The 26,721-nt window shown below is 50.9% G+C and overlaps 3 protein-coding genes across 7 annotated transcripts; 2 read left to right on the top strand and 1 right to left on the bottom strand.

The window, feature by feature from the left end:
• Positions 1-698: 698 nt before the first annotated feature.
• WDR93 (WD repeat domain 93) lies at positions 699-12,162 on the bottom strand. 2 transcript variants are annotated; one of them, XM_053988614.1, is made up of 16 exons: positions 11,976-12,162; positions 11,170-11,481; positions 10,232-10,427; positions 9,541-9,605; positions 9,219-9,301; positions 8,261-8,384; positions 6,730-6,817; positions 6,007-6,184; positions 5,746-5,813; positions 5,185-5,271; positions 4,733-4,864; positions 3,988-4,219; positions 3,266-3,326; positions 2,401-2,557; positions 2,076-2,277; positions 699-989 (listed from the first exon to the last, which is right to left on the bottom strand). In XM_053988614.1, the coding sequence occupies exons 2-16, from the start codon at positions 11,431-11,433 to the stop codon at positions 878-880; spliced, it is 2,049 nt and encodes a 682-aa protein (XP_053844589.1). In that variant the 5' UTR covers positions 11,434-11,481; positions 11,976-12,162; the 3' UTR covers positions 699-877. The 2 variants fall into 2 exon arrangements, with proteins under 2 accessions (XP_053844589.1, XP_053844588.1); XM_053988613.1 differs by having other exon boundaries at positions 8,261-8,388; positions 9,223-9,301; positions 11,976-12,161.
• Positions 12,163-12,247: 85 nt separating this feature from the next.
• PEX11A (peroxisomal biogenesis factor 11 alpha) lies at positions 12,248-15,211 on the top strand. Of its 2 annotated transcripts, XM_053988615.1 has the most exons (4): positions 12,248-12,378; positions 12,568-12,750; positions 12,902-13,017; positions 14,544-15,211. In XM_053988615.1, exons 1-4 carry the CDS (start codon positions 12,323-12,325, stop codon positions 15,107-15,109), a joined length of 921 nt encoding a protein of 306 aa, XP_053844590.1. In that variant the 5' UTR covers positions 12,248-12,322; the 3' UTR covers positions 15,110-15,211. The 2 variants fall into 2 exon arrangements, with proteins under 2 accessions (XP_053844590.1, XP_053844591.1); XM_053988616.1 differs by lacking the exon at positions 12,568-12,750.
• A 4,999-nt stretch (positions 15,212-20,210) lies between these two features.
• Positions 20,211-26,642, top strand: PLIN1 (perilipin 1). Of its 3 annotated transcripts, XM_053988843.1 has the most exons (9): positions 20,211-20,679; positions 21,308-21,366; positions 21,983-22,181; positions 22,312-22,394; positions 22,742-22,994; positions 23,181-23,515; positions 24,035-24,181; positions 24,846-25,079; positions 25,601-26,642. In XM_053988843.1, the coding sequence occupies exons 2-9, from the start codon at positions 21,322-21,324 to the stop codon at positions 25,973-25,975; spliced, it is 1,671 nt and encodes a 556-aa protein (XP_053844818.1). In that variant the 5' UTR covers positions 20,211-20,679; positions 21,308-21,321; the 3' UTR covers positions 25,976-26,642. The 3 variants fall into 3 exon arrangements, with proteins under 3 accessions (XP_053844818.1, XP_053844817.1, XP_053844816.1); XM_053988842.1 differs by having other exon boundaries at positions 20,211-21,366; XM_053988841.1 differs by lacking the exons at positions 20,211-20,679; positions 21,308-21,366 and having other exon boundaries at positions 21,586-22,181.
• The last annotated feature ends 79 nt before the right edge of the window (positions 26,643-26,721 follow it).

Here is a 26,721-nt window from a genome sequence, read left to right on the forward strand (position 1 = left end):
GGCATCTGAGACTGAAACAAATTGAATGCTTCTCCCTTTTCCTCCCTCCCCAACAGATTGGCTGACTTCATTTCCAGAGGATGAGCTGAAACCTCTCATCAAAACTCAACCCAAAACAAGACAACTTGCTATGAAAAACTGAAATGGGACCTTGGCATGGGAGTGTCTACACAGCACAGTCTGTGCTGAATCCCTGACACCCTGCATTGGTGCTCTCCTAAACCTTTGTGGGAGGCACTGGAGGGAGATGGGGGGGGAGAGGTGGGGGGTGGGGAATGTTCCCTGTGCACACAGATTGGAGTTGTTCCTGGGAGATTTGTCGGATTCTTTGTGGGTTAGGCAGTCATCCCAGAAGCATGATCAGTTGTAAAAAGACTGAAGCTTTCTCATGGGCCTTCCAGGCTGCAATTCCTAAGCAGTGTTATCCCAAAACTGCCCGCTTTGAAGTCAAGAGAGAAAACTGCAGAACATCCTATGTCGGGCCTGTCACACTCTGCAGTGTCACTGCTGCTTAGCACTGCTATGCTTTGAGGGAGGACACCTCCACAGCCAATTTGCTGCTTCCTTTGAAAGGACAAGGTTTCTGGTTAAGCACAAGGATGCTGATGGCTGCCCATCTGGGTAGGAACAGAAAATGAGACCCACTGGTGAGCTCCAGCAACACAAGGACAGAAAATCAGAGTCTGATGAAACACCAATTCTATGAAAAGCAAGAGACTTTTAATGGAAGAAAGGCTTTATTAAGGTACACCCTATTATTGTAACATACCAGATTGCTCTGATGTTCCAGGTCTCTGGGAGAGAGATGATTGCAATAGAGTGTCTATCAAAATGTCATTGCTGGATCATGAGCCTGGCCCTCAGGATGCAAGGCTGGCTACTGCTTCTTCTTTCCCTTCACTTTCTCTCTCTCACTGTCCATGGCAGCTGCCTGTGCCTGCAGACAATCCCAGTATTCCTGATTCTCCATTTCCAGCAGTACCTGCTGCCTGAAATGGTGGGGAAAGGGTGGTTAAAACAAAAACAATCCCTGACATTCCCCCGGTGCTCAGACAACACCCCCAAGGGCCCCTGGGGCTCACTACCAATTAAGCAGTTCTACTTCCTGTGTCCAAAAATCTCAGCGATTCCCTCGTGCCAATCAGTACTCAAGTTCACTGTTCCTGACAGCAAGGAACTCTGAATTTCTGTTGTCTCTAGACCTCTGTAGACACAGGTCTCACTGCAGTTATATTTGCACTACTTTGGCTTCAGCTCTCAGTTCCCAGGGAGCAAGATATCCCTGGAAGTGCTGACTCCCCAGTTTTCTGGTAGAAGGCAGCCAAGAGTCTCCTCTCCAGCATTTTGAGAAGGAGGGACAGAACTGCTGGCTGGTAGCATAGGATGGAATTTTTCTGCCCTTAACTAGCCAGACAACTCCACAGGATTCATCCTGGAGACAAGGAATTAGGGAAGGCCACCAGGCAATAAATATGTGCTATAAGGTCACACCTGCACCCACCTGTTTCGTTTCAAATTGGAAAATTAAAGTATAGTGAAAAGAAGACACAAAATACTGACACGGATCTAGATCCAGGTTTCCAACAGAATTCCAGGCAAAGGACCCCAAAAAGAGATGTCACAGTGCCATCTAATGACGGCAGAGACGCAATGCCACATCCCTGAGGCTGCCGGGGACCTTCTCCAACCAAGGAACCTCCAGCACAAACCTACTTAAACATCACATGGACCCGGGAATTCGGGGGTCGAGAGAGGCACAAAAAGATCCCAGCTCTGCCTGGCTGTGGGATCTAAAGGAAGACGCAAACACGTGAGGATCATACTCCCTGGCAAGCTTGCACAAACTGTGTTGCACAAAAGCACATTAGAACTTGCATCCTGACTTACAGCTGAAGCTGTTCTAGGAAGGACAGAAGGGAGACAAGGAGGGATTCTGGGTGGCTGTCAGGTATCCTGACACCAACTTCACTTAGAAACAAATCTCTCACAGCACACAGAACAACCCAGAAGCTCCAGGGTGAGACATTGCATGAACTCAGCAACACCACAGCTTATAAAAATGCAGGTGCACTTACCTCTCAGGCAGAAAGCGAAACCTATTACGTAAAAAAATGTTACATCTCTCAATCCACTGCAGTTCCTGCATGGGTTTGAGAGGCAAATCTGGTTTCTTTGGGAAAGCTTCCCTCAGTGGGTAGGAGTTAAAGTCAAAAAGGAAGATGGTGCTGTGAGTGGCTTTGCTCTGGAAAAATTCATCTGCCTGCTGGTGCTCATCTCCTAGACAGAGACAAGAACAATCTACTGCATCAGGAGAAATCCAACAAGAACTATCAAGGATCAGTGCACAGCTGAATGCACCCAGTGATGGTGCACCAATGACCACCCCAAGGTGTCACCCACCTCGGAGCAGCAAGCAGCAGTTCACACAATCCACTGTGAACACTGGCTGCCAGGCAGGTGCTACAGCATGAGAAGGTGGAGTGCAGAAGCAGTAAACAGTCTGTGATGTGTCAGTGTTCATCAGGGACACTGTGCCATCCCAGGTGAAGATCAGGACCTGAAGCAGCAAAATTGACAAGTATGTGTAAAACAAGTGAAAACCATTTTCTGTAAAGGACTTGAGATGATATCCAGGGCTTCACATCCCCAATTATGATGCTGTTTTCTTTGCCTGCCCCATAGTCATAGGGTGATAGAGATGAAGAACAGCCCTTGCAGAGAACTTGAACCAAAACTGCTAGAGGTTTGGATTGGAAAAGGGCAACAGGACACATTAGAAATGAGCTAGAGCCAGCCTTCTGCATGGCTGCTATGGTGAGTGGCTATTAGTCCTTTCCTCGCCACGCCTGCAAACTTTCTGAGGCCATTTGTAAGGTTGTGTTTGTAACTTTCTGCCCAGGATGCCCTCTCATATTTGACCCTGATGTCTGAGGCTTCATGGCTGAACCCTCCCACCTTCCAGAGGGACCTGTCCATGTGCACCCCAGTGACCAGTTAGAGGACACAAGTGTAAGGGGATACTGAGTAAGATCATGGAAGAGAAATCCTTTGAGCATTACCAGCTACACACAGACCTGTGACTGGTGCAGGAGGTCTTCACACCAAAAATATTTGGAGGCTGGAAAGGATGTGAGGCAATCATATCTGATTGCCCTGCTCATTATCTTCTAGGCACCCAGGTACTGTCCTTGCTGGAAACAAGATCCCAGCACAGCTGGACATGAGTTCCCACGCAGCTGTTAAGAGAGCTGGCAGTAATACTCACTGCACTGGGGAAGGCCAGGACAGGCATCACTGCACTGACAGTAAGATTTGGATTTTCAGGCCTGTAAAAAGACACAGGTTTATGCTGCTGTTGCATGTACCCAGCACGTACTGAGAGACTGTGATAATGACAGTGGCAATTTGGGGCACACTGACTGGCAAAAAGTCTCAGCCAGGCCCCTCCCTTATAGAGACAAAGCCTGTCTCCTCCCAGGCAGGAACCCCTGAGGCCATCCCTGTGCAAACCTGCGTGGGAACTACATTGGAGATACAAATCCCTGCCTGTCATGAAGGCATGAATCCAGAGTCTTCAGAGCAGCAGCTTCCCTCCTCTTCAAACCAAGGGTATAAGTGAACACAAAAATGATAGAAATATGGCAATACATGTTTATTCTGACTTCTAGGGAGATGGTGTTCTGTTAAGGGCAAAGGGGGAAATAAAAAAAATCCCCTGGGTATCCAGCAGAGACACAAATAGTTCAGCATCAGCCCTGGAGCTGTGCTAGAAGTATTTGTGTTCTGGTGCACAGAAGAACCCAGAAACACCACTAATTCTGGCAAACCATTGAATTTTAGCATTAACAAAACCACACTGCTGACAGCAGCATGGCAGAGCCATCTGGGTAAAAACAGTAGGAAGTTCTCTACTCCACAGAAACCTGGGCCTCCCTGTTAAGACTGGATCACTATAACCATGGCTTCTTTGGCTGGAGTCTACCTCACCTGTCTGCCAGGAGTGTGATGCTGGACTTCCCAGCCCTGGGTGCTTTCACCAAATAGAAAGAGCTGTCTGTACACAGAACTAGAAGCTGTATGATGGGATAGACAGGATCTGCACCACAATAGACAGGATCTGTACCACATGTCTCATCACTGGCAGCTGCAGAATCACACAGAAAGTGGATACTACGGATTAAACGTTCCTCTAGAATGGCAGTCACAGACAGTGGGTATCCTGAGGAAGGAAGGAAGAAAAATGGAACTGGTAATTTATCCAAGCAAAGCTTAGTTTGGAGTGTGGACCACTCAGAGAGAGAACCAGCAGATGGCAGAAGAAGAGTCTTCTGCCAGGAGAGTCCCTGCATCATGGCAGGATGACTCTAGCACTGATGGCAGCCTGATCTGTGGTGCCACAACAGTCTCAAAAGTGACCTTAGAGTGCAGTGGCAAAGCAGTGACTGTCACTGTCTCATAGCCTTGGGGCAAGATTGATTAGTCCTTGCTGCAGCAGTTCCAGCCCCTGCATTGCCCTGGATGGGGATGGCTCTGCAGGGACCAGGGCAGTCATGCTGTGCTGGCAACTTCTGGCCAAGCATCCAATAGATGACTGAATCCAAACTATTTTCAGATTTCCTTGTAAACTGACCATCAGCCCTTTATTCACACTAAGTCTGAGCCTCAAACTCCTAGGCAAAAGTGCAATTTATCCACAGTGATCCCAACACAGAGTCCCAAAGGGCAAGCTCACCTAGGTGCTTATCCCAAATAGTGATTGTTGCATCTTCACCTGCCAGTGCCAGGTACCTGGAGCAGGAACTGACAGCCGAGCATGCAATTGGAGCTGCACATGGCCACACAACATCAGGTTTCAGATCAGAACCTAAACAGAATGGCATGAAGAGAGACAACTGTAAGAAGATGCAGAACATCCTCTCACATAGTCTAGCATCCATTTTCCTCATCAAACATGCACCATTCTGTTGCTTCCTGCCAGAGTGGCTTCACTAAAAACACTGCCAGCCTGTGCAACACAGAGCCCCACAATCCAAATGCCAGCCTAACCCACAAGATATGAGTCAGCTTTCCTGCCAATTCCTCATTTACCTGAATCATGAAGACCTGGCAGAATGAGAGCCCCTGGCCACAGAACACTCCCACTCCCCACAGAGTGCTCTGCTAGAGAAAGCAAAACTTTCTTACCCTCTTTGTCCTTGAGTGAATGGTTGAGTAAGTACAAGCAGAAATTGTGGTTCCCATGCCAATGCACACCAATGCCAACTGGAATATCTGGTACAGAGAAGGGGATGACAAAAAGAGAAGACGACTGAGGACAAAGAAAGGAACAATCCAGGACACCAAAACACCATTAGAAAGCTCTCATTAGAGCTTTCATGGTACTTCTGATAGAAATTCTGCTCACACAGAAACTAAACCAGAGCAACCTCTCCCTTTGTTTGTTTGGGTTTTTTTAAATCTTGACTATATGCCTCCTTTTTCATTTTTTGGGGGGTTGTTTTGATTTGGGTTTTTTTTCAGAGGGAAGGTTGTGGAGTTTTTTTTTTAAATATGAAGATAAGTTTTTTTTACTGCATGCCAGTAACTGACTTATAAGTCTCAGAGCTGACAGTTTTACCCAGGTTTACGTCCTTGGAGATGGAACTTAGAGTGGATGCAAGCCAGATCGAGTGAGCTCTCCTGGAGCTCAATGTCATGCAATGACTGTGCTTCACAGATTAACAGCTTTTTGTCCATTTGGATTACCTGGCTGTACTTTCATTTCTGGTCCCACCAGGATCCGGCTAGGAAGGAGGAAATGAAAGGTAGCATATCTGAAAAGAGGAAGAAATATATGTAAAAGAAAGGCTTTGATAAGTGAGTAGCACTATGACAAGAGGTGGAATGGCTCCAGCCCCCTGCCCTGAAGCCTTGGGATGAAGGAAGCAAAGTAAATACAGGAAGCAAAGTAATACAGCTCAGTGTGGATGACTCATGGACTGAATCCTGGTTGGTGCTGCCACTCACTTGGGGATCTCCTCCTTGATCACACCCTCAGCCTCCAGATACTCCTGGTAAGTGCTACAGAAGATTGCTTCCTGCAGCTCCCACTGGGAATCCTTGATTAGGTGGTTGTACCCCAAGCCAAGCATGCTGCCATCATCCACTTCCTTCAAGGCATCCAAAGGGCCTTTAAAACTAGTGCCTGGGTTGGGAACACAAAGGGAAAAGGCACAGCCCTGGAGAAGCAGAAACCATGAAGCAAACACCATGGAGGCATTTGGGGGTGGCATGGTCTTGAAGCAGAAAACACTGTATCCTGTGTGGGACTTTCCATATCACAAGTTCATTTTCCAGTATTTGAATGCAGGGATTAGGGCAAGACTTCAGAGGACCCCACTCACCTTGCCTCTCTGTAGCATTTTCCAACATATAGTCTGTCCCCTCCTCACCCTTGGCATTTTTCAGTAAATCCAGGACTCAGACTGATGAACTAGGAGTGCTGCTAGATCTAGGAAGCAGCCTCCTCCCTCTCCAATGACACCCACTCTGAGACACTCTAAAGCACTTTGTGCTGGCAAAGGTGAGATGGTCTGGGAGGAAGCAACTCCCACTACAGGATTACATGTAACTAGAAAGGACCAGGGATCATGTTGCTGAAACTTTCTGACCTGTTCTGTATTTATAGGGGCCATGATGCCTTTGCCACCTGAAACAGCTGCAGGCTGCACATAGAAACTCAGTCCTGACCTGTAATGGGTTTGGGTGGCCTCACTGTCAGCAGCAGCACTGGGGGATCCAGCTTTACATCAGCTTGGATTGCAGACACAGGAAGCTCCTGCAACAGAAAAGTGCCCACCTGAGAACTGCCTTGTGTGCTACACTGCTGAGTTTTCACCTGTTCACGGGAATCAAATGCTTCCTAAAGAATTTAGGGAAAACTCCTTTGTGGATGCAAAGGTTGGCTGGCACTATCTGGGACATACTGGGTTTAGGCTCATTCTTCAGGCCAAAACACAGAAGCTTGAGGGCGTCACTACTTTCCCAACTACATTACAAGGATGTCCTGCCCAGACTCCTGTCTTTGTGCCATCTCTCAATTATTCCTGTTTTAGCATAGGCCTGTGTGAGTCACAGCAATACTCAGAAAATCGGGGTGGGGGGGACTGGATGGAAGCAGGACTAAAGGTTGAAGAGTGTCTCCTGAAAGCAAGAACCAGATTTTACTTCACAGAGCCCAGGACTGGAGGAGGCTGGGAACAGAAAATTGTAACGGGGGGCCAACATCACCCCACACACATTGACACTGGGCTAAACAGAAAAGGTCTGGCTTAATAATCAGCCACGTCTGAGAAGGAGGGGGCAGGAGCTTGGATAGTTTGCACAGAATCAGCAAAGAGAGAATGCTTGAGTGTTTGTTTTTGGCTTTGCTAAGTTAAGCAGGGTGTTTGCCCTGCGAACAAGGCTGAGAAGCAGTTCCCTCTTAAATGTCCAGGAAAGTCTTTGCTGAAGGAAGAGGAAAGAGTTGGGAGGTTGCTATCAGAGAGGGTTAGTTCAAGGTGCTGGGAAGGACGTGTCTGTGTGCTGAGAGGTGAAATCCCACAGAGTGAAAGTGATAAAGGGGAGGGTTAAGCACTGATTCAGTACTTAAAATTCCCCATGGCAGCTCAGGACAGTCCCTGAGGCCAGTGACCATCTCTGCAGAACTGTTTCCATGCAGCTCCTCAGTTTTCTGCCAAAGAACCAGAGCTGACTGTGGTTAGTGCACGCAGGCAGAGACTCTGCCCTGCTCAGGTGGGTGAGGCTGCGACCCCACCAGGCTCTTCTTGTATGTAATCTAAAACACAAACCCTGCTTCAGGGCCAGACTCCCAAACAGAGGCATCCTGCCCGATCCCCACTCCTCTTCTCCTTCCCCCAGTAACACAAGGGAGAAGCCCTGTGGGAATACCCTTAAACAGGGCCCCCTCAGATGGAGCAATACTGCTGAGAAATGAGCTGCCAGTTTCAGGGAGGGGCAGCAGGAACATGAACCCTGGGACCAGGGGAATCTCTTTGGAAAGCCTGTTTTGGGAGAGTAAACATGTCCCAATAGCACAGAGGCCTTATGAAATGTGGGATGAGTGGCTGCAGCAGCTGCAGAGACACACACACCATCCATCCCCTTGGGGCTCAGGCTGTGTTTTGCTGTCACTGTCTGCAGCAGCAAGGCTTGGGGGAACACCTGTGGGCAAAAAGGTCTAAGAAAAAACAGCACAGAGGGAGATGGAACTGTTTTGTACCACAGATGAGCAGCTTGACCTCCTCTCACTGCAAGCCAGTTCTTCTGCAGCTCCTGCGTTCTTTCCCATCTCTGTCAGCCAGGAATCCTTAGGCAACTGGTAGATCTCCAGCCAAGCTTTTGTACTGTCTGCATTGGGAAACCATGTTAAGCAATTGGAAATGAGAAGAAAAGGTCTTCCAGGCAACCAGCCTGTTATCTTCTATCCTTATAAAAAGATTTGTGTATTTTCTGAAATATAAAATCTCTGTGAACTCCATGCAGCCCACCTCTCCTCCCACTTATGGCTTGACATGCTTGATTGAGACTGACATCTCAGCCTCCAGCTCAATTCCTCAAGGTCCCACATCCATCAAAGAAATTCCATGAAGCTACTCAGTCAAGAACCTGACTTGTAGCCAAGTAGAAAGTGAGGCATGGTCTCACATTAGTTCTCTGCTACATGTCTCATTCTCAGCATGTGTCCAGGCAGATCCCACCAAACATAGGTCCAGAAAACCTGTCTGCCATGGATTCAGCTGCCATGAAACAGAAGAACTTTTTAACAAGGAGTTTCTTGTAGTGTTTTTAGAGGTCCTCTATGCTCTCTGGCCTACATCTGCAGAGAAAATTCTTCAGGTCTACATCTTTCCAGTGTAAAAATGAGCCATAGCAAACCAGAGGAAGAATTGAGTTTGGTACTTCTGGAGAGAGGGAAACCTGCTTTCACCGAGCCTCCTGGGAGCTGGGGACTGCACTGACCAGCTCCAGACAGCTCGCTTTTGGGATCAGTCCTGATGCACACCAAGCGTTTTAGAAGGGACAGGGAGTGGCAGGGGCTGCTCTTTAACCTGGAGGAGAAACTGGGAGGATTAAAACAGGATCCCTGGGTACCCAGACCACTTTGCAGCCTTCTAAAAACATTGCTGCTTCCCCTCTGTTAGAACACAAGAGTCTGCAAACACAGCATGTTCCTGCACTTGCCTTGCAGCAGGATTCCTGCATATTCACCTCCTCGGGACAGCACCACCTCCACACAAGGGCTTTGCTGGCTGATGTCCTCCTGCCAAGGAAAATCAGGCTGATCAAAGCAAGATCACTGATTCAGAGAGCTCCATGGCCTTACACACTTCTCAACAGGCTGAAGGCCAGCTAGACTGTTGGAAGAACAAAAATAAATATTGGGCAGCAGGCTTGGAGGGCCACTGCCTATGAATGAATTTCTGAGGGCAACTGGTACTCCTCATGATTGATTACTTCCCAGCCTGTGCCCAGTGTCTATGGTATTAGCTCAGCACTTACCACTTCATTCAGGATTTTAATGAGCAGGAAGCTTTCCTTGTGAAAGCAGAAGAGCCAGGCAAGCCCTGAAACAGAAATACAGAAGCAGCAGAAGGAATGAGAGAAAAATGAATGAATGTTAGCCATGCTCTTGGGAGATGGCTGTTACAACATGTGCAGGAGAGTGAACAGGATTACATTACTTCCTGGGCCCAAGGAAAAATATCACACTGTTTCCAGCACTAAACTTTTGCTGGCTTCCTTATGCAAACACCAGCAAACCTTTGATTGTGCACAGAGATGGATAAGCCAGTCTGAAAAGTGTCTCCACCAGAACGGACAACTTTCAGATTCACCAGCAAACTTGTACAGGTGCAGGAGCAGCTCACAGGCAGGAGGTCATACCAAGAAGAGTTCTTTCTGCCCGGCCCAAGATGTTCCTAAACTTTACTGTGCTTCACCCTCAGCTCTGCACCTGCCTCTGCTGTGCCAGAAAGGCCACCAAACCCACAGCCTCTGCTAATCACAAGGCCCTAAGGCCACCCTGTCACCCTGCAATCTGCTAGCTGTCCAGTGCCCACTCTGCAGGGCTTTCTAGGAAACTTCTCAGCCACCCTAATGCTCCTCCTGATCTAGCAGTGTTCTGTAGCACAGCTGCCAATTCAGCACAGTTAATCCCCAGCTAGGGCAAGGAAATCCACGGCACACTAACCCATTTCATCCACAGCAAGCAGGACATGGCACTCATTCCCCAAATCCGAGGCATGGATGGCACAGATCTCTGTCTTGGCTTCATTCCAAGCACAGACATCCTTGAAGTCACACATGTTGAAGGCAGCCAGACCCACAGACAGACCGACAAAGACATGTTTTCCAGACACTGCAAGGCAATTGGCTCTTTCAGTTACCTGCCAAAGAAAAGGGAAAAGATGAGTGCACCCATCTGCATTCTCACTGCAGGGTGCATCAGCCATACTAATGATATGTTCCTGGCCTTTTCACCAGGAAATGCTGATTTATTCTACAAGGGAAACCTTTTGACACATTCTTTCCCCACAAGAGCAAAGGAGGGTCTCTCATCTCTGTCACAGAGATTGGTCTGTGTTGGGAATGAGAAAGTTTTCTCCCATCTTTCCCCTTCCCACAAACAGAAGGGGCTTTAAAGGCCAGGAACTCAGGAGCATTCAGGCCTTCCATTCTAGTGCAGAGCTGTGATGGGATGCTGAACTCCTCCAGGCAATCCCAGAACACCAGCAGACACCAGAGTATCCTCCTGGACACCCCCACATGATAATGGGGAAGGCAGCACTGTCATTCTGCTCACGATGCTCCCACTGGAGTATTCACCAGAGCACAGAGCTGAGCTTGCCCACTTGTGTGCTACTGACTAATTACCTTCTCCCCAGCAAACAAGGGTGGAGCCAGCCTGGGGAGCAGAAGGTGAATTTAGTGTTTAATACCTGCTTCTCTCTTTTCAGAGAGGTGTGATAACTGGATGGGAAGCAGAACCTGTCAGACAAGCTGGGAAGCTGCAGGCTTTTAAACTGAACTAGTGAGATGGTGGTGCATTCTGAGGAAGGTCATGAACAGAAGAATGCACAAAATCTGCTGCGGTGGTTAATGCTGTCTCTGCTGGGAGAAGTTCTGTACCTGGAATTCAGCTGTAGGAAAGCATTTTTTGGGCTGGACCTTTCGTTTTTGTGCTTCTCGGAGCATCTCCCTTTTTTCAATGATTTCCACGGCACTCTCAAAAACCTGCATCACCAGTTTGTTGATCATCCTGAAGGGCTGCGGCAGCACATCACGCTTTCGATCAGGATCCAGCAGGAAGAAATTTTCCTCATCTTCCTTTGGCCAGTCCTTTCCAGATGGTGGGGGAATGCCCAGGGGATGCTTCCGGGTATTCACCGCCATGGCTCTCCCCTTCCAGACTCAAAACGCACCACGGATGCAGGAATCACCCTGGATGCAGAAGAATGAAGAGTCTTTCAATACTTTCTTTCATGAGGTAATGGGAGAAAATTTGATTAATGATGTCTAAGGGGGTTTCCTTTTAGTATTGATAGCCAGAGCAACTCTGCTCTGTACAGCTCAATTCTCCTTGTATCTCCTATGTTTCCCGGGGGTTTTGTCCTGCTCTGGGGATCTCAGCCACACAGGGATTTGCAGGTTGCGCACGGGTAAAGAGAGCCCAAAAACTTTGTCACAAGCTTGTATAAGAATTATGGCAAAGGATTCAAAAGTATTCAAAAATATTATCTTGTTCTTCGTTAATTACCCAGGAGTTATTCGGCCTGGGTAAAATCCCAATGATTAACTCTGAGAGCAGGCGCTCTCCCTGGAAGTTTTATATACTTCATTTCCGAGACACCGGGTGGTTTCGAGCTTCAGCTCTGCGGCGGGGCCGTGCTCACGCGGGTGCACCCCACCGCCGCCACCCCGCACAGCGGCCTGACCTCGGAGCGGGGCCGGGGGCCGAGGGGCCGTGCCTGGGGCCGAGGGGCCGTGCCGGGAGCCGAGGGGCCGTGCCGGGGGCCGAGGGGCCGTGCCGGGAGCCGAGGGGCCGTGCCGGGCTCCGGTTTCCCGGGAGGATCCGCAGGTCAGCCGGCGGTTCCGATGCGGGGGAAACCTTTAGGGGCGACACCGCCGCTGCTCCGTTGTTGACGGTTGCCGTGGTAACGGCATCTTGGTGCCGCAGCCCGGCCGGAAACGCGGCGCGCAGCGGAGCGTTCCGCGGCGGGGCGGGGCCCGGCGGGGCGGAGCGGCCGCGGCCCCCGCTCTGCTCCCGCGGCGCCGCCGAGCCATGGAGGGCTTCGTGGACTTCACCAACCGCTGCCAGGGCCGCGACCAGCTCTTCCGGTGAGTGTGGAGGCAGGTGTCCTCCCCGGGACCCCCAGCACCGACCCAGGGCGGGTCAGCGGCCCCGCGCCCGTGCCCGTCCCGCCGGGCCGCGGCCCCGGCCCCGCAGCCAGCCCGGCCCTGCCGCGGGCCGGGGGCACCTCCCGCTCTGCCGGGGGATGGTGCCGGACTCTCCTCCGTGGTGCCCAGCGACAGGACGAGGAGCAGTGGCCGTAAACTAAAACACAGCGAGTTTCACCTCAGCGTGAGGAGGAGCTTCTGTGCATTGCGGGTGGCAGAGCCCTGGAGCAGCTGCCCAGGGAGGTCCTGGAGTCTCCCTCTCTGGAGACATTCCAAACCCACCTGGACACGTTCCCGTGTCACCCGCTCCAGGTGATCCTGCCTTGACAGTGGGGTTGTACTGCACGGTCTCCTTCCAACCCTGACAGTTCTGAGTCTGTGAAATAAACCTGTCCTGCTGCTGCCATCCTCTGATTGTCTGTGTCTCACCTGTGTCCCCCTCTCCTCGTTTTTTCCCTTCCAGAGCCACTCAGTACACATGCATGTTGCTTAGCTATTTAATAGAGAATAAAGCCGATAAAAAGAAGCTGGTAATGAAACTCAAGCAGCTGGAATCTAGCATGAGCTCTGGCCGGAAAAGTAAGTACCCGGTATCTAGAGGGATAAGACCTTCTTCACTTGCTCCCTCCAGTAAAACAGCTCCTGGCCTTGTGTTTCCCGTCGTTAAGCTACCTTGAGCCACAAAACCTCTTTTAGTATATTTACTGTCAATAGACCTTATCCCTACCATGGCTTGCCGGGCTAGGTAGGGCTAAATAGACATTTTTTACTTCCTCAGCCTCCTCTTCAGTTAGACAGTCGGATTCCCCCTGGAAGGATGAGAGGAGTAAGTTAACAGTCAGCTGTTGCTGTAGAGGCCAAACTCTGTTCAAGGGCAGAGCCAGGGCTATGAGGCAAGGCTGGCTCACTGTGTGCTCATTAGTCCTTCCAGCTGATGGGTTGAGACAGCCCAGTGTTAAAAGATCATCATCCCACAAGATCACCTCTGAAGGACCATCCTTCAATATGGCTTTTATATCCTACTTAACATATTAATTTTCTTTAGCATTTTTACCCTACTAAATCACAAACCCTTCCATGCTTCTTGCACAGCCTGACCATTTGCATCACTCGGTTCTGTGTCATGGTTGCATCCACGATGATTACATTGTTACTATGTGTGTATCACTTGTTTTCAGCTCGATCTTCCACCCACTTGTCAATTGCTCAATCCTGGAACAACTGCAACATATGAGACAAATATTCTGGTCTATCATATTGCCATGGATTTGTTTATTATTCCATTAGCTTCAGAGTTATGGTAATTTCTAGTGGGGAAGCCAGGTGGTTTATCAGCATAGCCATAATTCTCATGCTTCTGCTAAATAAATCACTAATAGACACCAGGCCTAAAATCAGGGCTCTTGTGCTTGGGCACCAGGCTTGGGTGCTGTCAACATCTGTCACTGTGACAAGGCAGCAGGGTGTAAAAAGTGTTTTGAATAATACTGTATTGACATTCAGGGGCCAAAACCCAAACGGTGCAGTGGGTGAAATCAGATTTGCCACGTGTTGTAGCTTGAAATGGAGTACACTGTTCCACACAGTTTGCAGGGAGCTACATGTGCCTCTGACAGGTTCATGGCTGAGGAGGGACTTCGGTGTCTGTGCTCAGCACGTGAATCACCGGCTTTCACAGCCTCATGGACAACTTGTATCTCATGGCTGCAATAGGATTAATGCAGTAGCATCTTCTGTCCACAAAGTGAGGTAAAATGCAATGAAATGTCCAGCTGAAATTAGAGGCTCTGTTGGTGTTCTCTGTTTGCTGGCACTGACTCCTGCAGAGCCGAGGGTGATACTGGTCCAGAGGGCCCCCAGGTGCAAGAACAGAGTGGCAAGAGAGGCTGCAAGTCCTGGCTATTGACCAAACGTGTGTATGTCCTGGGCTGGTGATGTTTACACAGAACTGAGATGTTTACACCCCTTTCCTCACTAATTCTAGGAAGTGCTTAAGCATACAAATGCCTGAAGCCCTCCAAGTTTTGTAAAACTACACGTGGCCTGTGGCAGGCTGAGTTCTGCGTGAGGCCGGGCCGTGCTAACCTGTGTGGGGTTTCTTGCAGTGTTCAGACTGGGCAACATGGTGCACGCCTTGGTGGCAGCCAGGAGAGCTGCAGAGCTGCCAGAGGTGGTTCCTCGCCTGTGCCTCACAGCCTCCCACCTGAGCCGGGCCCTGTACTTCGTGTGCGACGCCGTGCTGTGGCTCAGGAGCGTCGGGCTGCAGCCGCACGTCGACAAACCCAAGTGGCACACCTGGGCTACCAAGTGCTACTACTGCTCCCTCCTGATGAATCTGGCCAGGGACTGGTATGAGATCTCCTGGAGGCTGGAACAAGCTGCACTGGAAGAAAAGACAAAGGAGAATTCTGTCTGGCAGAAACACAACGAGGAACTAAACGGTGTGAAAAGCGATGGTTTACAGAGTTTTCTCTGCCAGCTCTTTCAGATACTGAAAAGGAATCCTCCTTTGCTGCTGGACTTGGTGAAGAACCTCTGTGATCTCTCAGGCCCTTTAGATACACTGGGAATCTACAAGACCAACCCAGGAGTGATTGGTTTCTGCGGCATCCTCTCCTCCCTGGTGGGGATCCTCACATTAGCAAGCCCACATCTGAAGATGAAACAGTGATATAAAAGGAGCTGTATAGTATAAGGCTGCAGCTTTGATCCTCTGACAGATTTTTATCTTCATATAGCACTTTCGAATGAACATGTCTTAAAATAATCTCAAGATTAATTTTGTCCTCTGAAGAAGTGAATTCTGCCCCTTTTCCTTCCCTGTGCCTTTGCAGATGCGTTTGGTGCCATGACACACTCCCTGATGGGGTGGAGAGAGGAAAAGGCTGAGTAATATTTCACAAGCAGAAAGAGGACTTGGCTGCTAGATAAGAAAATATCCCTGTATTTTAATACAGGGTTGTGAAATAGCTGCATAGGCAACTGTAATAGGTACATGAGTCATGACTACACTAATCATGTTTACACTGGAAAGTTTCAATTCACTAATCCAAGGTCCCTGCAGTCAGATTGTCTAGAGTGGGCTAAGGCAGGTTAGGAGCTGCAGTTAGAACAGCCTGAAGTCAGGGATGAGTGTTCTGATGGATTTGGGTTGATGGATCCTGTGTCCTGCAGGCACTGAGCACACAGTACCTGGAAATGGTCTCTGTGGTGTGTGCACTGGTGGTGCTGGAGCTGCACTCTAGTGAGTGCCAACTCCTGTCCCAAGAAATCTGCACTTTCTTTGTTTCCTTTGATACTGTGAGCCAAGGACTGTTGGCCAGTGACTCTAACTGCTCCAGCAGGCCACAGCTGAGGGCTTTGGTGCAGGACAGCATATTAACTCCCAAACCCCTGTAACTGCAAGCACAACTATTTTCCATTAACAATATTGTGATAAGGAGCTTTTTTTTAAATTTTACATGAAAATGTCCAGTATAATAAGGAGTCTGGAACATGCAGTTAAAGAGAAAAGCCTGGCTCAGAGCTCGTTGAGTCAGAAAAACTGCAAGGATGTGTTTCTAGTTGTGTAAGCTCCAGGAAGGAAGAGAATGGGGTTTATCATGATAACATCAGAATCCCATGTGGAAGAAAGCTTTTTACTGGATTTGGGCATTCATGGTTTAGACTTTCCTGTCTGGTGCTCCCTAACCTCCCTGCTCATGACCACATGATTGCTTGTGTGTTCCTTTGCTGGCTGAATGGGTTCAACCATTTGAAAATGCCTCATTTTGTTGCCCTGCAACTGTGTTATTGTTCATCACTGGCCTCACTGGCAGTGATGGCTGGCAGTGTAACTGGGTTCAAAGGGAAATGCTGTGTCCAGCTGTCTAGCATGGCATGCAGTTTTTGCTGCTCCTGTCTTTGCAGAGTACCAGTTTGACACCATCTGAGACAAAATTGCACATTATACAGGAGATAAATTTAACATTTTTCTTCATTAGAGTTCGGCCTGTGTGTTCTGCTGCTGCTTCCTGTAAGAAGTCCTGTTTAATCTGTCAGGGAGATGTGAACAGACTACTCTAACCTGGACCAAGGTGCTCTCTTATTATTTCTGATGCTATCTAAAACCAGAAAGTTAAAAGGCATGGGTCTCCTCTATTAAAAGGCAAAGGGTGTGGAATTAAGTAGGCAAGTGAGGCAGTGCTCCTGTTTACCTGAAGTTGTGGTTTGGCTTGGAATTGCTTCCAGTTTGAATATGAAGTGATAGCCTGCCAATGAAGTGTTTGAAAAGAAAGAGGTTGCTGGGCAGGATAATTAAGTGTGTTTGAAGACCAGATGTGGCCTTCAGCAGCTCTTCTTTTTAATATAGAAATGAGTGGCACTAAAAGTAGAAGCATACTGGCAATTCAGGCCAAAATGGAGCATTGTATGTAGGATATGTATTATGGGCTATATTCTAGGCTTCCTCTCCTTTATAATATTGTTTCTTTCTCCATTTATCTTTCATCTCCTGGCAATGTGGAAGCCATCCCTACCTTAGTCAGAGTTGATCATTATCCCAGTGTGTAGCAACCCCTGGAAGAAAGGAAGAGGAGTCTCCATCATCTGACAGTGGAGGTTTGACCAGCTTTTGTCTACAGAATTCCATCTTATTGCTAAAAATATGTTTTCAGTCCCACTCAGGGGAGCTCTTAGATGCAAAATACTTCACAAAATACTTTCACTGGTTTGCCAACTGCTTTCTCTTTCTCTCTTACACTTTTCAGGGAAAGCCATTGATACAGCCCAATCTTTACCTCCCTGTACCCTGCAGGCAAACGCTGTGCAAAGCCCTGAGCCAGGCTTTGATGTTTCTCCCATAGGGTCTGGTGTGGATTAGCTTGTACAATCTTATTGAGGGAAATGGGGTGTGAGTTTTCAGCCAGTCTCAGCCCTACCTGTCCCATTCTCCATGATGTAGGCTGGAACACACAGGAGTACCTCTGTTTACTGGATGTTAAGCACTAATATTTGCCTTCTGCTCCCCAGCTGGAGACTGGTGATTTAAGGTACCTTAACATAATGTGACTGACGCCATAGGATTGTGATCATATGGAGAAAATCCTTTTAGTGCCTTTTTTTGTACTGTTTTTAATACAACAGTTGGAGTAAGAACAAGATGTTTGAATATAAGCAATAAACTGTGATGAGGGTGACACTGTGTCTGTGTATAACTTGGAAAGTGGTGTAAAGAGGTGCTGAAGGAGGGAGAATTCCTCCCATCTCTGGATTTTATGAAGGGTGACGCTCCTAAAGAGACATTGCCTGTGGTTAGATTCTAGAGCTTTCCCTTTGCAGTAGCCAATTGGCAGCTAGATTCATCCAGCTAATTTAGAATCACAAATTCAGCTGCAAAAACATTGAGAAATACGTGAGTACGACATGAAACTGCATCCTTAGAATGCCCTGAAACAAGGTGGTGTTTTGGGAATTGCCATCAGCTGCCTTTGAGTACCAGCAGTGAGGGCTGGAGCCTTATGGCCAGTGTAGGCACAGCTGGGTGAAAGTGTCTTATAAACAGCTTTTCATTTGGATGGTCATAGTTTAATGACAAATTCCAGTTCAGGGAGGGAACAAAGGGTAACATCTCGGGCAGAGGTGGCAAGGGATGGAGCCAGGATAACCATTAAACTGAGCTCACTGTTCTCTCCTACCCCCTGCAGTCAAAGTCTTGCAAACTTGGAAGCTCCAAAATGTCAGCTCCTGAACAATGTATAAAGCATGGCATTCAGGAGTGCTTTAGCAAGAGTTTCCTTCTGGATTAGTGGCCTCATGCACATTTTGTAATGGAAACAGTAGGAGAGTGGTCTTCTTCTCTTTTGCTTACAGACAAGGCCTTCTTAACATTAACACTGTTAGGAACATGAACACTGACATTTCAAGGAATACATGAGCCATTGGGGATTCCCAGGTGAGCGTCAAGAGCAGGCAAAGGTTAAAACCCAACACCTCCGGGGAGATACCAAATACACCCGTTCTGTAGAGGAAGTGTGACTGGGGGAGGGTGTGAGTAGTCTTCCAAGTGTCTAAAAGCTTTTCTGCCAAGAGCAAGGCAATAAATCGGTCTCCAAATCCTGGAGATGATACTTTTATATTGCCACAAAGAATTAAATCACACCTATTTTTTGAACTGAAAGTAAAATAAAAAATCTAAATAGCTTGCCTAGGAGGGTAGCCTTAAAAAGAAATTGGGCAGACATCTGTCAGCAGTGGTTATGGGGTTGCTGATCCTGAACGGAAATGAATCAGATACTTCTCAAGCCCCTTCCCAGACCAAAGTATAAAGGTGCCTTGCAGGCACCTTTGTAGGTCCCCTCACTGTGGTATATTACTGAGTATGGAGCAGACTGCGGGGGTGTGAAACTGCTTCCCTGTACCCTGTGGATCTGTGAGCTCTAAACATTGCCTGCAGGAGCACAGGGATCTGGTACAAGCTGGAGTGGTGGGGCAGGGAGGCCATGGTACCTTTGCCCTGCAGAGCCAGGGCTGGCACAGCCTTTGCCCCAGAGAAAGGGGAGGGGATGAGCACAGGCATTAGTAGGGCAAAGGCTGTCTTGGCTCCTGACTCCAGCCAAGGGAAAGAGGAGGTTGCTGTGCCCTCTGCACTTTTAGCCAGGCCAGCGGGGCTGGAAAAATCTCAGTGCCAAGAGAGCAAACTTTCAAGCAGGCTGGTGCCCTTTGTCCCTCTGTCTCAAGGGCAGTGACTGACCCCAGCACCATCTGGAGGCAGCCCAGCACATTCATGTGCCTCTGTACCCAGCCGGAAAGGCAGGCACAGCCCCGGGCTGGGAGCAAATTCTGGGCTCTTCAGGAAGGAAAGGGGGTATCTTCTTTCCATCTCTGGCTTTCCCATTCCCCAGAGAAGCCCCCCACCCCCACGTAGGAGCAGTGCAGCCACAAGCAGGAAGCCATGGAGCCGTGTTGGGTGCTCACCTGCATGCGCTGAATGGGAGTGCTGGGCAGCTGTGGGCATTGTGAGCCACATGCCAAGGGGCTCCCTGCCTCACCAGCTGATCCAGGACACACAGCAGCCCTGGACCTCTCATCTGCACTGATCTCCCTGATTATTGCCTTGTCCTCTGGCATTTGTCCTCTTTCCACCACACTGTCCTCATCTCATCAGTGTAGCTCGTCTGTAGTCAATAACATTTGGGGAACCATGTCTTGTTTTGATCCCACCATCACAGGAGACATCTTGAATAGTCTTTCAGAAGATCACTGAGAGGGTAAGGCATTCAGGGGCATGGAACACAGGCTGCACCAGCACCAAATGGGGCACTAACTCTGATCAGAAGTGCACAAAGCAAAGATAGGAGATGTCAAGTACAAAAAAGAAAATTCCAGCTGGACATTAGGAAGAAATAGTTTAACCATTAGTATGGTTAGCACACGAACTGGGGAATCCCCTCACTGGAAGTTTTAAGACTGGACAAGACCTAGAGCAGCCTGATCTGGCTTTAAGGGTAGCCTTGCTTTGAGCAAGAGATGAATGAGGTGATCTTCAGAGATCACTTCCAAACTGATCTTTTTCTCCATCTACCCCAAATGTCTAAAGCTTTCCTAATGTAGTGTCTGCCCTGACCCTCAGCTAAAGCCTCCTCACCAAAAGTCTCATGAATCATCTTAGAAATTGCAGACCTGGCCAAACCAGAATGCTTCAAGCAGAGTATGTCCCCCACATCTGCCTTCTGCTCCTTGTGCTTAGTAAACTCTCCTGGGGAGGAATCACGTCCTTGTTCTATGATAGGTTTCCCAGCAGCATCGTACCCTGGTCCATCATGAGGCACAAGAGGGCTTACAGAAATACAGGAAGGTTTTAATCTCTTAGGAAACCCTGACTCTTCACCTTCTCCCTGTCTGCTCATGATCTGTTGCTTTTGAGGTGGTGAGGTCCCAGGGCAGCTTCTTCTCATCTTCTGTGGAAGGAGTGGTGTTAAACCCCAAAACGCTTCAGCCGTGCTGCGGCTTCTGGACTCTGCAGGGAAGGCGACAAAGGGGATTTTCTGCCATCATCTGTTCCCAATTACGGTGGTTTCAGGGAGCTCCTTGGCCCGTTTCCACCACAATCCGTCAGCTCCCGAGCCCACGCAACTGGGAGGTGGGGCCTCGTGGTGGTGGTAGTGGCCAGAGCACGGTGCATCACCCTCACAGGACCGGGGTGAAGGGACAGTGCAGACACCACTCTCTGCTCCTGCTCTGCTGGGGACAGGCTGGCCCTCGGTGAGTAGTCTGTGCCCACTGGGTGCTCCGGGACAGCTTCAGTGGGACCAGGGAGTGAGAGCAGGGATCACTCATTCTCTCTAGGTTTCCAGAATTTCATCTGCTGCTAAGAAAAAGGGGTCTATGCTGGGGCTGGAGCTGTGTTTTCACAAGGATGAGTGTTGGCATTATGAGCAGCAGATATATATGAGGGGGATGCTGACCTCAGCTGGACATCTCAACATATCCCTACCCATCGCTCTTCTATCTGCTCCTGTCCTGCCTTCTTACCCCTTCTCAGGCAGAGTCTACTCTCATGCACATCTGTTAGCATCCTGGTTGCTCTGAGTTTGCTTTGCCAGCATACTTTATCCTGCCCTTACCATAACTTCTCTAAATTGCATGCCTTTAAGGAATTTTATTTTATCTTTGGGTGTTAAGGCACACGAGCAGGGCAGGGCTGTGTGGAAGATTTGGTTTTACAGTTTAACTGGTAAAAAGTCAAGTGTTGGGCAATGCCACGTCCACTGCACCCACGAGAGGTGTGTGTCAGCCCAGCTGCTGTACTTGGGGCTGCAGGAGTGAGGGGGGAGCCCAAGCCCAGCCCTGCTTTCAGGCAGAGTCTGCGGTTCCCAACTTTGCTTTGCAGGTGGATGCGCCACAATGACGGTGAAGAAGACTCAGGCTCTGCAGGATGGAAGTGCAAAGGTGGGTGCAGGGAAAGGGAGAGAGAAAAGGGCAGAGATGTGCCAAGAGGGCCAGGTAGTGTGTGTTGACTGTGCTGGATGAATACCAGCCACACCTCATGCTGTCTCACATGTTCCCATGTTCTCTTTATATGGATCTTTACCTGCAGTAGTATGGAGCATCATCAAAGGGAAAAGACAAACCTTTTTGCATACTTGAAATTAAATAGTTCCGATTCAGAAAAGGTACCCTTGAGCTGATGCAAGTACTAAGTGATAGCTGCCAACTGTGCCTGTCCTTCATCTGTGCCCCATTTAGTTCCCAGACCTCCAGCAGTCACGGAGGTTTCCACAGGGTGGAAAGCCAGAGGGAGCACAGCTGGGCTTGGGATATTGGAGGAGTGGAGATCGATGCCTGCGGTGTCCCTGCTCCCTCAGTAGCAGCAGCCAGCCTGTTTGTCCTTACTCAACATACTTGGGAGACCCTCAGCGGGGCTAGAGAAACAGCCTCCTCCTCTTCCTGTGCAAGCCGAGGTCCTCTGGTCACTGCCACCCACCAGGAGCCACTGGTGTGTGGGCAGTGGGGCATTCCTCAGGGAAGAGCTGTTGGCTCACCCATGTCCATGCACCATGCGCAGGAGAACGTGCTGCAGAGGGTCCTGCAGCTGCCCGTGGTGAGCTCGACGTGCGAGACGCTGCAGCGGAAGTACAGCAGCACCAAGGAGTCCCACCCGCTGATGGCCTCGGTGTGCGAGGTGTACGAGCGGGGCGTGCAGGGCGCCGGCGCCCTGGCCATGTGGGGCATGGAGCCCGTGGTGCGCCGGCTGGAGCCGCAGTGTGAGTCCGTGAGCTGGGGGGGACGTGCCAGGGGGGCCCGGCAGAGCGTCCCCAGGGGGGACAGCGCTGGCACAAGTACGTGCCTGCCGCAGCCCAGGTGCTCTTCTTACCATGCTTTTGCACAACGCAGTCGCTGTGGCCAATAACCTGGCTTGCCGGGGCTTGGACCACCTAGAGGAGAAGATCCCTGCTCTCCAGTACCCTGTTGACAAGGTAAGTCACAGGCAGGACAGTCTGGGACCCCCCACAGTACATCTCCTCTAGTCTTGTTTCTGGATGGTGACAGGCTGCTGGCTGGGAAACAAGGCAGCATCTCCAAGTGAGGGCTCTTCCGAGGGCCTCTGCAGCCTAAACGATGGTTGGGGCTCCCAAATATAAGTCAGCAATGCCCGGTGTCCCATCCCTGCCAGCTACCTCCAGCCCAGGTGGGAGAGAGCTGTTATGCCCCTCTTGGAGCTGTTTACTGGCATGGACATGGCTGGGGTCCCTGCGGTCCCTCTGGCTGTCCTATGCCACCCCAAGCACACCAGAGGGGCTGTTCTCCACCTCTCTGCCCACAGCTCGCATCTGAACTGAAGGACACCATCTCCTGCCCCCTCCAAAGTGCCAAAAGCACCATTGGCAGCTCCATGGATAAGATCATAGAGCTGGCAGCGGAGGGCTATGAGGCCACCAAGAGCACAGTGGAAACGACAGCCAAGTACACAAGGAAGAACTCGGTGACCCAGATGGCAGCTGCAGGGGTCGACACAGCCCTGGGAGGGCTGGAGAAGCTGATGGAATACCTGCTGCCAGAGGAGGATGAAGAAGCAGGTAGTCCTGATGCCCAAATCCCCTCTGAGGGAGTCTGGTGACAGCTGGCTCGGTGGCTCCTCAGTTGTGGGGTGCATGGAGGTGCAGGAGGCAGCCCCTGGATTTTGGCATAAGGCTGCTTAGGAGGGTTGTCCCACCAGAATGTAACCTTCCCACCATTCTTCTGCTGTACTCTTCTACCTTTAGATAAGAAGCCCAAAAAGAAACGTCTGTCAACACCAAAGGTGTCCCAGCACCAGCCCAGCACTACCACCACTCCCAGCACTCCCAGTGCTCCCAGTGCTACCAGGGCTCCCAGTGCTCCCAGGGCTCCCAGTGCTCCCAGTGCTCCCAGGGCTCCCAGCGCTCCCAGGGCACCCAGCACACCCAGCACTCCCAGTGCTCCCAGTGCTCCCAGCACCCTGGGCCGCATTGGCGCTTTGGTCAGCACCGTGTCCCACCGCGCTTACCAGCAAACCACCCAAAGCCTCCAGCGTGCCAAAACCAAAGGGCAGGAGCTGGCTTCCTGGATCCCCATCCTGGTGAGTGCCAGAACCCACCTGCTGGGTTCCTGCTCCCCCATATCCTCTTTTGAGCTGATTTTGCTTTCAGACAGGACATTTCAGGCTCCTTGGAGCAAATCTGAGCAGAGTTCACTTTCCCTGCTCAGCAGGACAAGCTGCGTCTGGCGGTTCCTGCGTGATCTTCACACATAACCATGTACCACATTAGTGGGACAAGTTATTTTTAGCAGGTTCCCAGCATGTAATTGTTGATTTATGGCCTTGCCATAACATCCTTCCTAAAGCAAAAAGCCCCTGCAGAGACCCAGAAGGGATGGGGAGAAGGAGGTACTTTTCCTACCCTGTGCTGCAGTGGGAACAACTTCCCTGGCCTGTGCCAAAATCCCAGAGCTCCCATCTCCCTCAGGATTTCTCCCCAGATGCACAAATGAATTCCCTGCTCCCTGTGCACCCCTGTGAAGTCCTCAGGCTAAACAGGACAGAGTGGATGGGACCAGCCAGCTCCCTCTGAGTGGTGGCTTTTTGCTCCCCTTCCAGGGAAGCCTGGCCAAGCCGAGTGCCCCTGCGGCCCCTCAGGCCCGCAGTGATGGGCAGGGCAGTACGGGATGGCTGACCCGGCGCCAGAGCAAGGCACCGGAGCAGAAGCAGGAGAAGGCAGGGAAGAAAGACACCAACCACACCAAGGTATGGAGAAAAGCAGAGCAGTGAGCTAGGAATGCTCCCAAGCATCCTCCTACCCATGGACCATGGAGGCTGTTCCCCCGTACCTTTGGGGACTAAGCCCCTATCCCTGCTCAATCCAGAAATGCAGCTTGGAGAATGCAAGAGTGGGTTGGCAGTGCGGCAGCCCCAGGAGTCCCCTTCCCTTTCCCCAAAGCTGGGAGCTGTGGGCAGCCTCTGTGCCAGGCAAAATCACCCTGGCTTGTATGTTCAAAACTCCTTTGGAGCTGTGGGATGTCAGCACTGAACTCCCTATTGATCCTCTGAACACCCCTGAAAAATCCCCTGCCGTGGTCCCAGCAGGGAGGGCTGGCGTGAGCCGGTGGGGCTGGGAACATCTCCTGCATCGGCTCCGCTGGGACCTGGGGACGGGAAGCAGCAGGTTGGGGTCAGTGCCCTTTGCCTCTGCCTGCAGCGGAAGCACAGCCTCGAGCAGAGGGTCCCCCGGGGCCTGGAGTGGGGGGAGCTGGCAGAGACCCTGCTGCAAAGAGCTGTGGTGGCTTTTACAGAGCAGCAAGCTGAAATCTCTCAGGCTTAGAGCTGCAAGGAGGATAGGGGAAACCAGGGCCACCCCTGTCCTGCCTGGAGGTGGGGCAGCTCCAGGAGCTGAGCTGGTTTCTCTGGGCAGGCGGGACAGGACCCCGGGCTCGTGGGCAGCGTGGCTCACAACCTGCAAACCGCCTGCGCCTCGGGCATCTCCAGCGTGAAGAAGGTCCCAGCCGTGGCCTGGGATGCGGCAGAGGGCTTGATCCTCTTCACCCCCCGCAGGCTGTCCAGGGCCATGGAGACAGTGGATGCTCTCGGGGGGACCCTCGTCAGTGCCCCTAAGCATCTGCTGGGCACCCTGTACAGCTACGTGCCGGTGAGTTTGCCCCCAGCCAGGCCCTGTCCATCTCCAGCAAAGCCCCCTTTGCTCAATCTCCTGCCATGAGCACCCCACAGCTGCAGGCAATGTCAGGGGGTACCAGACTGGGGAGATGGCGTGCCATGAAGACGCCTCAGTGTGTTCACTGTGTCTTCACCCACCCTCCTCTTGAGCATCCCCGAAGCCATGACAGTGAGTCCCCCAACAGAACAAATGGGTCAGACAGTGGTGACACCTTCACACAGTTCATGCCCAAGCCAAGGTGTGACCACATTCCTGGGAAGGTGAAAGTTCGGGCTGAGACCCTGTTCTCTGTCCTTTACCTCAGCCTGTTGTTCCCCTGGGAGCATTTCTCCACCACAGCTGCTCAAGGACTACAAGCCACCCACTCCTCTCCATTCTGGGGGCAAACTGGCTTCTCCTGCCATCCTCCCAGTTTAAGGGGGGGCTGTGAAGCACAGGTGGAGCAGGGCTGGCAGGTGGGTACAGCCTGGCTGGGTGCTCAGCCCATCTCTCAGCTCCGCAGGCAGTCGGTGAAGGAAGAAGAAGCATCCAGGGGCAGCAAGACCAACACGGAGAAGAAAGAGAAGGAGGAGGAGGAGACCAAGCCTGCTGCCCCCTCCAATGAGGAGAAATCCCAGCTGAGGAATGACTGGCGTCTGTACCGTGGCCATCACCCCCTCTCCTTCCTGGGGCTCGAGGACCCCCTGTTCCTGCGGCACAACTACTACCGCAGCCCTGCCTTCGACCCCGACTACCCATTCCCGCGGAAATCCGCCTTCTCCCCCTACAACAGGCGGGTGAGTGAGGGCTCCTACCGCTTCAGCCCCGACTCCGTGTACAGCCGGGCCTACTACGGCAACTTGTACAGTCCTGTCTTCAAGAAGGACTGAGCCAGCGGGCGGGACAAGCACATCCCAGCCCCTCTCAAATCCCCTCAGCACGCTTTGCCTGGGCCCCTGCCAGCTTCCCACACACACCCCTGTTCCAGGACAGGAGCTTAAAGTGGTAGACAGGCCATGGGAGAGCTTATTCTGGAGTGCATCAAGGCCAGGATAGGGGAATAAAGGCAATGAAATGCCCTGCTGCCAGAAGGAGAAGGTAGGGGAAGGTGGGACTAGGAAGGTGAAGGAGATGTGGAAAGACCAGTGAGACAAGAAGAAGGGACCACCCAGGGCTGGCACTGGGCTACCTGGGGCCTTGCTCAGCAGACAGAGTGAACTCAGATGGGCTACACATTGAGAGAGAGAGGGGAGGATGGCAAAGCTGTCAAACATCACCATAGCAAACCTACTTCCCCATCCTTCCTCCCTCCATCCCCCCTTGCAGGGCCCATCCCTAGGCACAGATTGCTCCTCCATGGAGGGGATGAAGATCCCCACCAACCAGCAGGATTCATGAGTGGGAAAGCCCTGGGCACTTCTCTCCCAGCTGGGATGGATGGTGGGGTCAGGAAAAAGAACAGGTGGAGCTCCTGGAGCCCCTCTCCCACAGGATCACCTGGCTTCCCACAACACCTTGTTGTATCTGCTGCAATAATAAACCTGCAATAATAAACCACCTGCCACTCACCCCATCTGCTCGACTTCTCTGTGGGAGTGAGACACCAAACCAAGGGAACACAGTGGGGTGAGACCTC

The sequence above is a fragment of the Vidua macroura genome, chromosome 12 (assembly GCF_024509145.1).
Source record: "Vidua macroura isolate BioBank_ID:100142 chromosome 12, ASM2450914v1, whole genome shotgun sequence".
NCBI classification, from domain to species: Eukaryota; Metazoa; Chordata; class Aves; order Passeriformes; family Viduidae; genus Vidua; species Vidua macroura.